General features: G+C 39.9%; 1 protein-coding gene across 2 annotated transcripts in view; it reads right to left on the bottom strand.

Moving 5' to 3' along the window:
• Window positions 1-12,261, bottom strand: part of ror1 (receptor tyrosine kinase-like orphan receptor 1) — a 127,165-nt gene that overhangs the window by 34,772 nt on the left and 80,132 nt on the right. The window contains exons 2-3 of one of the 2 annotated variants that reach the window (XM_044199929.1): window positions 8,243-8,305; window positions 97-387 (exon numbers count right to left, since the gene is read on the bottom strand). In XM_044199929.1, coding sequence (XP_044055864.1) covers window positions 97-387; window positions 8,243-8,305 — 354 coding nt within the window. The remainder of the gene's footprint in view (window positions 1-96; window positions 388-8,242; window positions 8,306-12,261) is intronic. The other variant, XM_044199930.1, reaches the window with a different exon arrangement.

Genomic DNA, 12,261 nt, shown 5'->3' with positions numbered 1-12,261 from the left:
CTTCATTGTGACATCTGCATGCCAGTAAGTTTTTAAATGCTTGGCTGGCAGCTTAATATGCACAGATGCTTCTGTCACTACTCTAACTCCTCTTACCGAATTTGACAAACAGTACGCCTGTCGTGGACACGGTACCCTGGGTGTTGGTGGCCATGCACTGGAAGTAGCCTGTGTCAGTAGTGTCCAGGTTGCGGATGCGGAGGCGTGATCCGTAAGGCGTGGATCGGTATGAGATCCGTCGTGGCTCCTGCACCACCGGGGCATCGTTCTTCAGCCAGCGCACAGTGGGCAGTGGGTTGCCGGACACGCGGCAGAAAAGCTCGGCTGTGTGGCCCAGAGAGGTGGTGATGTTGTTCATGGGAGCGTCAAGACGGATGAACAAGGGCCCTGGAAGACATAGAGGCATAGGAGAGATGAAAGGAAAGAATATGGGGGAGGGGGCAAGTGAGAAGAAACATCAGAAGTGAGATGATTGAGAGAGAAAAAGACAAAAGGAGAGGGAAAACAATGTATTACACAAGGCCAAGAACTAAGACATAAATCAAAAAACACTTACTGCACTACATCAGAGCCAGATATAAAGAAAAAACATGCTGCTGTATAAAGAATAGTGGTAAAACAACTCATTGTTTTCAGACACACATATTCAAAGCCTGGTTTTGCAAGTTATTTTGTGGTTGCCACTGTGGTGACACCTAATTTCACATTTCATCATGGCTGGATGATGCCAGAGGGTTTTCCCCAGCTTGTGTATGAGCTTATGAGGCAACATCACCTGTGTTGTGGGTAAAAACTCTGAAGGAGAAAAGAACAAACAACCTTAAGCAGTGAACATGAGGCATAAATCAGAACCCACTGTAATGCCCCAGTGTGACAAAGATGAGTTCAGAAGGAATTGGAAAAGACAAAGCAAAACATTTTTGCATGATTATCTCCACGACCACATTTTTCCTCAAGGTGGTGAGAAAAAAAACAATCTGGAGGGCCACCTAAGAGTTTAATGTGCAGGAAAAACATTGGTGTTAATGTCAAGAAAAACCTCTGGAAAGTTCCCTCAACCCCAAAACCCATCAGGTATGCAGAAATGCTCCTGGTTACACAAACCGGCCAAAACAAACAAAGAAGGAAAAACACATACAGGGGAATCTCAAATACTAGTCAGACAAACTTCAATTTGTGTGAATAGAGAGGCTGAGGAGTAAAAATAAAGGCACACACTTACATATGCAAGGACACCCGCACATTTAAATCTTTACTATGCCATGCAAATTCATTAGTTAGGGCAACTCTGCACTGGACAACATAACTTTTACACAAATTAAAATATATAGTTTTCTGATTTGGGATTTTTGAGACATCTGTTCATCTGAGGAAATCACATCACATTTCCTGACCATCCAGGAAAGTCAGTGGTGGAGAGATGTTGGAAGATTAACACATAACTCTAACAAAAACATTTCACAGTAGCCAGGTCATGCTTCCCAACAACGGTTTTCCCTACAAGGGCATTGCCGTCCCTTCCAAAGCTGCTCTCTGTCTTGCTCTCTCCTAATATATCTGTTTATCATCTTGTTTATTAAGGCGTACAGAATACTTAAGTATCGTAAAACTACAGACAAAAATGCAAGTCAGCAGGAAAAACATGTTAATAGAACAAAATAATCATAAATCCAGTATGTAATAGTAATAATAGTTCTAGTAAGAAGAAAAATTATCAAAAAAATCAAAAATTCCTGTAAGAGCTGATATGAAGCTGTGTGCGTGATTCCTAAAGGGATTACTAAATTACTGATGTTTGTGTTGTTGCATGTTGGTGTGGGCTGGAGACACACACTCACACAGATATGACTTCAAATGACTCTCCCCTTTGCAGGTGCAGAATGTGTGCACACGTCATTATTATTAAGTATTATTTTAAAATGTATCTATTTACGACATTCTGTCGTAAAGTGGTTGCATGATAACAACAAACCACAACAGCTATCTTTAACCCAGCAGACATAGTACGGATTAATCCCAATTTTAACCCTGAATTGGTTGACCACGACAAAATTGGGCCAAATTTCTGCCAGCTTGTTTTAATATTATTGGAGTAGTATTTTACATGTGGTTGTGGTTAATTGTAGTCTTGACAGAGTGAGATGTGACATAAAACTGAACTCTGTTGCAGAACAGACAGACCATACTGTCTTCTGCCTGTCTATCTTCAGCCATCCATACTTTTCTTTTTTTCCTTCTTACTTTCCATTTATGGTAGAAGTTCACAAAGTAATGCTGCCTTTCTCTCTTTTTGCCAACAATGTTGAGCACACGGTTGTCTTGTTTGGATAAACTTTACTGGAATTGTCACTGGGAAAAACTACTTCGGTTGGAACATGCTGGTACTCTCTGTCACCATAGCGACCCTTGTGGTTGTATGTACAGTTCATCTGACTCAGCTGCGGCTAACATATTGTCATGAGGTGTGTAAAATGAGTGTCTACTGGAGTGTACAACACACACAGACACTCACACTGTCCTCCCTAAAGCCCCAGGCTTAGCACAGCAATGTGGTACTAACAAGTGTGTGACAATATGAGGAGACTCCCACCATCGACCGTACCTCCACCACCTCTCTACCTTCTCACCCACTTTTTATCTGTCCTCCTTTCTCTACATACACAACGGTCTCCCTTATGTGTACAGTCCCGTCGCTCATATTACAGCAGTCCAGTCAGACAAAAACCTCCAGCAAGATATTTAAAGTTTCCAATAAAATTTATATCAATCAAAACATCGGGACAATATTTAGAAACATTGGGACAGTATTCAGTATAAACATTCAATTTTGCTATTACTAATAATGCCATACTTTACTGTCACAGTACACCAGTTTTGTACACCAGTCAATCCTAAAATGAAATACAGAGTTTAATCCCAGATGAAATGCACGTTGAAGGGCCTTGAATATTGTCTTCTGTGATTGTAATGTTATGGTAAATGTATCTTTGTTTCTTGTCTTAGTGTGCCTTTTCTGTGATGTTGGAGCTGCTGTGATGCAAGAAAAATTTCAGACTCGATCCGACATCATCATCATCACTCATCCATCCCACTTTCATTCTCCCCCTTTACTCTTTCCTGTCTTTACTTACTCCTCCACTCCCTTGCCCATGTATGTGCTACAATTGCAGAAATAAAAACACATATCACTTAGGTGTGTATGTGGGGGAGATGCTCTTTCATTACATCATATAGACACAATGTATAAGTCACACCATTTATTCTTATATTCTTGCTCTTCTGCAAAGTTTGAAGAAGCATTTTTCTTTTTTTCTTCTTCTATCTAACCACCAATACAAACGCACACTTTAAGGACAGTTAGTGCACCTGTTTGCTTTAACAAGCCATGTAAATGGATTATCAATAAAACATTTTAAAATAAAACCTATCAAGTGGTGCGATGGGTTGTGCATAACTGATATCCAGGTCAAACTCTGATATGATTAAAAACTAAGAGGCATGCTCTGACAGAAGAGAATGAAAAAGCGTAAATGAAATGTACAATGTGTGTGTGGGAGAGACTGAATGAAAGAAAATATTAAGTGCAGCAGTTTCTGCAGTTAATTTGTGTAACTAGATTCTTTTCATAACTTGTTTACTCATCTGTTTTGCTTTGTGTTTTCCGTTATTTTTCAATTTAATCTGCCAAGTCTAATTATGTCACCATTTTTAATCACTTTAAATGTCGCGAGACAACCATAAGAGTACTGAGATGGAAGACTGTGTTCCTTCTGTGTCAAGCACTAGGCCAGTTTCATTTAGTAAAAATATTTTCTCTTTAAACTTCACTCTGCTGTGTTGTTTACACTGAATTTGTCACATTAACCAACTCAAACTCCTCTCTAAAAAGGTAAAAATGTGCCATGACTAAGTGTGAAACAGTTTGTCATTACTGTTCAGTGAAAACATTTACTTTAAGTCCAAAAGCCAAACCTTTCCAGGATGTTTTACGCTTGATAACAATGCATTTTTAGACCTCTGATTGGTTTCTCAAAGGTTTCTAGGCTTCAAAGTCTAGTAGGCACACAAATGTTCTCAAACCATAAAGCAGCATTCATGTGAATAGCAAAGATCTGTATTAGGAGATGATCATTATACTATTGGTATAATCTGTCTATTTCCTAACATGTGGGTGGGTTCAGCTTTATTTCATGCCATATGGCTCGAAATGTGAAATTATTTATTTTACTGCTATGATTATCATTTCTATATTATTTAATAAGTTAGTGGTCTTTGTATGAGTGGACTCTTGCATTTATAATAGAATCATTATTATATTTTGCTGATTTTAGCATCTATTAACTGCAACTCTGCCTTGAACCGGAGTGGTGATAATGGACTAAGACAGTGTTGGTGAGATGGTGCTGTCATTTTGGTTGGTCTGTGTTGTTAGATTCTTTTGATTATGTGTCCAATTGTGCTTTTATTGTTGTATTCCTCTTTTTCTTTTAAAGAAAAATCAACAAAAACTTTAATAACAAACCATAAGCTCAGCTCTACCTGCAGGTAGAGTGGATCATCCACTAACCAGGGTTGGTGGTTGGATCCCCAGCTCCTCCTGTACATATGTTGAAGTGTCCGTGAGCAAGACACTGAAACCCAAATTTCTCCCGATGGTCAGGTGTGTGTGTGAGAGGCAATCTGTAAAGTGCTTTGGATAAAAGCGCTATATAAATGCAGTACATATATAGAAGCATGATATCTGAAAAAGTAAAAATCACCAAACTTGGAGGTACATGGTTTTAGGTTGGCTCTAGGTGTATGTAATGTGTGACTCAGATCAGACAAGCTCTGAAAAATGTTGCAACACTCCCTATAGTCACAGGTCATCAACTCTCACAACCACGCTTACACACACAAAAAACCCCAACCAAACTCAATATGCGATGCTGAGACCAATCACAGAGGTGTGCAATGCATATACACATTGGTGGAGCCAGAGGTCATTACTACTGGTGATACAATTGTCTTAATGACAGTGTGTCTGTGCATGCTTGCTTCTGTGTGTGGGTGTTTTCATTTTGATTTGACTTCCAAACTATCAACACAAAGTCATGAGGGGTCTGCTGGGAATCTGTGCCTATACACTGTTATGATTGCAGTGGACCGAATCTTGCTTAGATGCTGATGCAACACCTCACCGCCTTAATGTGCCTGTTGAGTCTGACTATTTTATCTAAAAACAAAAAGTACTTTATATATTAAATGAGAACAGACTCGCTTTTAAAAGACGTGTGTTTTGCCAAAGGCAAGAAGGTCACTTTATCACCGTCTCATTAGTTGAGTTGATGGAAAAGAAAATGGTCTTTGGAGCTGTGTGCCTGCAAACTTCATTAGCTGTGATAATAACTGACAATAAAGCAGCATGGAGCAGAGGAAGGGAAAGAAGAGACAAGATGAGAAGAGAGGTGAGGAGGAGAAAGAGAAAGAAGAAGAAGATGTCCTGCCAATGTCTGTGTAACAAAGCCACTCTGTATGTAATTGTCTAGTGGTGAGTGTTGTGGTATTTGGCACCAGGAGTACCGTGAAACTCAAACCATTGCTGCGGACTGTCCCTTTAATGTGGAAGGCAACTAAATGGTGCCCTGTCATCAGCCTGCATTTGCTCGCAGTGGTTTTGTACAATCAAACACTCACGCAGGCACACAAATGTAAACACACGCACGCACACACACACACACACAACCGCAACACAAACAAACTATACATGTTCCAACAAGTTACACAATACCTTTTCATTTCACCAGCAACATTGTATTCTATATGTGAATATATGTCTATATTAAATAACACACACAAGAGTAAAGCTGTGCTAGGCAGGCTGCTCTCAGCAAGATACAGGCACAGAAACCTGAGTGGCTGCACAGCTAACTAAACATACTCAGTGAATACACTGAGGAGCTGGGACTGTAGCATTGCCAGCTATGGCTAAAGGTGAATTTCATTAAAGTTGGGTCACTCTCCAACAGCGAAAGAGAGCGAGGAAAGGAAGTAAGGGAAGCACAATGGATCAAATGAAACAAAAAAGGAAGAAAGAAAAAAAGACAGCCTTAGGGAAAATGAGTTCAGTAAACTATCATCACCCCTGTTTTCAGCCCAATAATGAGCCTCTTTCAGCATGATAACTTCCTGCTACTGATGCATACTGATAGAGCCACGCTACCTGAATGCTGTCTGCTTGGTCAATCAAAACCATTCCCTGCCTGCAGACAAAACAAGTGGTGCAATCACCATCCATTCATCAGATAAGAAACAGATGTTAGTCATGGGGCTGAGCTCAAAATGACACACACACAGATACACTACTATGAACACATGAGCACGCACACGTGCAGCCTTTGTAAGTTTTCATATTTCATGTTGTTGTGGAAAAATAAAGCTGTTTCTGTGATTTGTTTGGAACTACTCCTCATCATATTTATGACTTTTTAAACATCCTTGATTGGTCACCATAGTCATTATCTTGACTAAACTGCTCCATCATGTCCAGAAACTACTGTCTTCGTTCTTGCCTGTATGTTTAACAATGTCTGTTTTTGTGTACACAGAATCTGCTGTGGGACGGATGTTGTGCGAGACTTAGCTTTGCAAGAGATGAATTAAACAAACCGGACAAAATGAGAGAGCAAAAATAAAGGTCAAGTTCAATAAAGTTTCATGTTGAGGTATCTTCATGGGGGATTTGGCGGATGTCGGCTCTCCAAGCCCAGGGGAAACGGAGGAGAGAGGGTGAGATTTGACTGATAACTCTGGGCAACAGTGTTAAGAATGTATCCAGAAAACTTTATGGATCTGACTCAGTCGTTCCTGCAGTGCTAACAGGAGAACAGCAGTTTTAAATGCTTCCTCCATCAGGATCTGCTGATCTAAACCTGGGCAGCTCCAGCAGACGTGACCATCCTTACCACAAAATACATGATTTTAATAAACTGGCAAGAATCCTTATTAAGGAAGGGCAGGAATTAGCTAACCAAGTCATTGAGGGAGAACCAAGCAGCCTTTAAGGCATTTTCATCTCCATATTGCATCCCACAGTCAATTTTCTTGGGGTTTTGGACGAGGAGGAATACATGTTAAATCTTACTTGTTGATAGGCTATATAGGAAGCATGGAGGAAAACGACACAGTAGAAAATAACAACTACTAAATCGACACTTTTTCTCAATTGTTGTAAAAAAAGTTAAATGCTCCTAGCAATCACTAGCGCAGCTTCTATTTTGACTGAAAATGACATTGGCAGGACCGATATGTCACTCAGTACTGATTGGTTTGCACAGAACGAAACAAAATCCCACCCGAACAGAAATAAGCTAACATGGCTGAATGATTTATAAGAAACACAAAGCCAACACAGTCTGATTATCAGGCTAAATCTGGTGTCGGTCAGGAATAATTCGGCCCTGATCTGCCCTCCAGTGGATACACATTTTAAAAGTGCGCAGGTAAGTATGTGATCAGTGCTGTTTGCGTCGCAGCTTCTTGCCTACGACTACAGATTGGTAAAAAGCAATGTATCATAAGCCTAAGGGTGCTGCTTGGCCATATATATTTATAGACAAGTTGTAGTTTAATCTTTGAAATTAGATTACCTTATTACCTATATCTACCTGTCACAGCAACATTCTCAACTACAAATATCACTATTTGAACAACAAACAGCTAAATACAACAATTAAGTTAAAGTTCTAAGGGCTCTATCAGAAGGCATTCTGGTAAATGAAGGAATAGAAGACAAGACGCTACCACAGCTCTATGTCGTCTGGCGCACGGGAGTGACAACCAATCGTTTTGATTGCCTTGGCAAACAGTAGCACAGATTTCTACTCCAACTCAACAACATAAAAGTACAACTCACAATGTACAAATGCAGTGTACCTGTGGCTGTTTTCCCACATGTTGAGTAGATCAATGTGAAACTTGTTCTATCAATAATCCTCTGTAGTGGCCTATGCTGGGACAATGGGTGTTGTCTGGGTTGCTGAAGGGGACCATTCACAGAGGATGTGTAATTTTTAACACATCATTAAATGAAATTTCAGACGACACATGTGAGGTTACAGTTCAACGCACCATGCGTTAATTGCACTGTGAACATATCATCATGTATTGCTTGTAACATATGTGTTCACAGTTATTGCAGTTTTGCTGAAAAGACGTTTGTTAAGGATGTGTTAAAATTGCGTGTTTATGTGTGTGCATTTACCATCACTAGAGGTGTTCCATGAAGTGGTAGCTAGTACACTGGGGTCTTGGGGAAACTCAGACCCTGTAAACAGAGGAAATGGAGAAGACTATTAGCATGTTTCTGACTGTTGGGTCCTCCCACTTTCCATTGCTATTTCACAAGATGGATCATAAACCCTGCAATTAGAATAAATGTGGAAGCGCAAGTGAAAAAAGGACTAGCTGTGAGCTTCAGACTCTCAACCCAATCGGTCAAGGCAGATTGCCGCCCACAGGTTCTGTTCAAGGTTTCTGCCACTTAAAAGGACATTTTTCCTTGTCTCTGTCGCCAAGTGCTTTCTCATGATGGGAATCGTTGGGTCTCTGTTAATACGTCAAATACAGTCTAGACGCTATATAAATACAATAGAATTAAATTCAGCCCGCTTCACAGATACAGACTAGAACACTGGTTGCGACAGGATGCCATTCATTGTGAATTGAACCTTGAAAAACATGCTGCTGCCGCTGCTCAAAACAATCAAAAGTCACCCAGTGGCCCTAAGTGGGGAAGTTGAGAAAGGTTCAACTTCATGCAAATGTAATCTGACGCACAGGAGTGACAACCAATCGTTTTGATTGCCTTGGCAAACAGTAGCACCGAGTTCTACTCCAACTCAACAACATAAAAGTACTTCAAACAAAATATAGGAAAAACTGATTGTCATAGTCAGCAGTTTCCCTATTCTCTGTGATAAAACTTAAACATGTGACTGGGACTTGAATGAGAAAAACAATGCCTGGAAACATCTCTTTGGAAATGAAATACTTTGTCGTGTGCCAGTAAAGCGGCTACAGGAGAAAATAACATGTTCAATTTGGATCCGAGTATGTAAATTACCAGCTCAATGCTAAACACACAACAACAACAACAGCAAATGCAACAACAGACAATCTGCTCTCGTGCAGACCTTCTGTGCCAATGGAATGCATCAGGCTATACTTTTTCAAGTCAAACGAAGTCAAATAAGGTAAAAATCTGTGTGGTGGCTAATGCTGCTTTCATTATATTATTTATGAAATAAACAATCACAATGTTGCACCCGCTTTTCTATGTAAAAGAGTGCATAAAACGCACTGTTTTAAAATGTTTGCATCTTAAATGCAAAACAACACTGGTGATAGCCTTGTACATATGCTAGTGTAGATCAAAGGTTTGAATGTATAACAGGGAGCCTATCAGCGAGCCATGTGGACCCTAATGCTACGTTATTACCAGCTGACGACAGAGCAGCCGTCTGCTTTCCATTACAGGAGAGAGGAGGGCTTCAGTGTGCACTGCCACAGGTCATAAAGTGATTATTGACAAATGAAAAATCCTTAAACAAAGACTTAAACATTCAGGATTGACAAGGATGGAACCTGAAACATCATTATCTTTGCTGATTCTTTGGACACCAGAAACTGACAAATACTCAACACACATAGATTATCCCACAGTTACAATGAGTTCTGCTTTTGACCCAGTGTGTGTGTGTGTGTGTGTTTATTCATGAATTTACAACTTGAAAACATTGTTACATGTGTGGCATACAGGGTGACAGTCAGGGAGTGTGAGGAGAGAAAGTCTGCAGTCAAACAGGACCAGGCGCCTGACACAGGGTCATGCTAATTGGGTGATAATGTGTTTTTTCACACAAGCAGTGACAGGATGGTAATGACTGTGTGGTGGTGCTTGTGAAATGAGCTGTGTTAATGAGCAGTGCTTTGGGCCTCTGCACCTGTTAGTGAGGGAGTCTGGAGACTTGGCAACAACAACAGGCTGGTAGCTTTATGAGTTATGGTCAAGATTGTTACAGATATGTAGCAACACTGGAGGGCTGATTTGCAGTAAGGGCAGGTGTGTGTTCATTATGCTATCTCTTTATTAAACTCGTGTTTATTTTCTATTCAAACAATAACTAATAATCTCTGATAGCTAGGTTATCCCCCTGGAAAATATCTTCATCCTTTGCTTTCATATGCTTGTGTTATGAGAAAATATAACTATCCAAAAGTTTGTTCCTGGAGGCTCATAACATGACAGTGTATTATAGCGAGTCTTGGCCCCAAGGTGAGTCTAAATTCTCTGTGTTTGGAGTTGACAGGCTTAAAGAAACACATAACTCTTGTGTTTTACAAAGGACAGGGGAGAGGGGACATTGCAGCTCACTAGCTTCACTAACACAAGGCTAGCCAAGTGCAGCCAGGTGAGAGTTCAATAGAGGGGCTGGGAATACAAGGGAAGGGGAAGGAGGAGGGAGGAGGGAAGAGGGAAAGGTGTACCATGAGGAAGTTTATAAAAATGATATGGAGTAGGCACAGCTGCATTCCTTTGAGAAGAAATTGTTGATATTTATTTATAATTGATATTTTCAGGAAGAGTTACATTTTTATTGCAATTTTGTGCCACAGTCCACTAACAGGAAATGTATTTTTTTCCAGGAACAAACAATGGCACAGATGATTTAATTGATATTACTTTCGCAGATAAAACCATTGTCCAACTAGAAGATTATTATTCACTAATTTTTCTTCAATTTCTTTCTCTCTCTTCCACTTTATCCTCTATTTAGGTCACATCTGTTAGTTATCTTTCTGTTAGTTCTCTTTCATTGAGACAATCATCTGGAATATCTAGGATGATTTGCAGAGTAATTTTGAGATTAGCTTTCTAATGTTTCTTTGTAACAGAGGGAAGCAATTGTATTATGCCCATTTGTTAATGAGAGCCTAAAAATAGGTACCTTCACAAGATCTGTGTCAGTTTAGATCAATGGTTCTTGCAGTTGTGGTTCAGGCCCCTGATTGGATCATGATCCTGATTGTCTCCCATATGTTAACTCGAAGTGTGTATTATAAAGATACTGGTTTGCCAGCATGAATCACTAAAAAAGAGCAAAGGTTTAGATGATAGTAGAAAAAAGGAAGAAACTTTTTCTGTGAATTTTGTTTAAGCTGAAATACTGACTGATACTTGCACAAAGTGTCTGACAAAGGGTCTGACTTTGACCTGAGACCATGGTTAGCATCTTTTTTCCCCAATCAACAGTTAACATTGGTTTCTTTTAACCTGACTTATGTTCAGCTCTGATAAAGCTTATATCAGTTGCTGAGAGCCTATAGCATGTACACAGACAACCAACCCCAGTGCATTAATTCAATTTAACCAGGTCAGTTGTACCAATTTTAGGACTTTGTGTCAGACTAGTGAGTTAAAATGTTTTGCTGCCAATGGCGTATACCACCATCAACCTAGAATGCACCCCCCTTTTTGTAATTGGCTGTTGATAACATCATTCCCGTCACTTCACTTGTATGTAGTTCAAGTTCACACCTACAGCAACTCCTGAAATCCCCATTTCATGACATTTCTCAGAGAATTTCTCAGCATCGGCCAAAGTCTGTTTCATGCTGTCTCTCCAGCCAAGAGCCAAGCTACCTTTTAGCTGGTTTTCTACCATTTCACATCACTTCCATTTTTAAACAGCCACAAGTCAGCTTCCCAGAACTATTTCTGCACTGATACCATCTCTGCCCATTGGATTTTTATTAAAATGACGATTATCTCAACTGTTAAAACCCCTAATTTTATAGTAATTTCCCTTTAAGTAACTTCAAAGAAAAGCAATATAACCTGGGTCATAGAGCTGTGCACATATTTCCATAGCATGTCAGTAGTGATATGTTAAAACTTCGGAGGCCATTTTGGTATGGCAGTGAACGTGCATCAAATATCTGGATATTTAGCAACCTTTATTATAGTATCACTTTCGCCTCTTGGCTGGTATTGCAGATTTCATGCAACTGAAAGTTTTGGAACGTTTTCTTTCATTTGCAACTGAGTGCCACTCAATTGCCATCCTAGTGGCAAAATATACAGTAAATGGTTAACATGAAGGTGCCTTTGAGAAGTCCAGACATCAAATCTCCACACAGAAACTTACATGAGAGCAGCCTCTGATTCTCATCCAGCTGTATTTGGCTTATGATGATAAAAATCACGCAGAGACATGCGCG

This window comes from Siniperca chuatsi, linkage group LG6, assembly GCF_020085105.1.
Source record: "Siniperca chuatsi isolate FFG_IHB_CAS linkage group LG6, ASM2008510v1, whole genome shotgun sequence".
NCBI lineage: Eukaryota > Metazoa > Chordata > Actinopteri > Centrarchiformes > Sinipercidae > Siniperca > Siniperca chuatsi.
The sequence above is the reverse complement of the archived record's forward strand: the minus strand, read 5'-3'. Positions and strand labels throughout refer to the sequence as shown.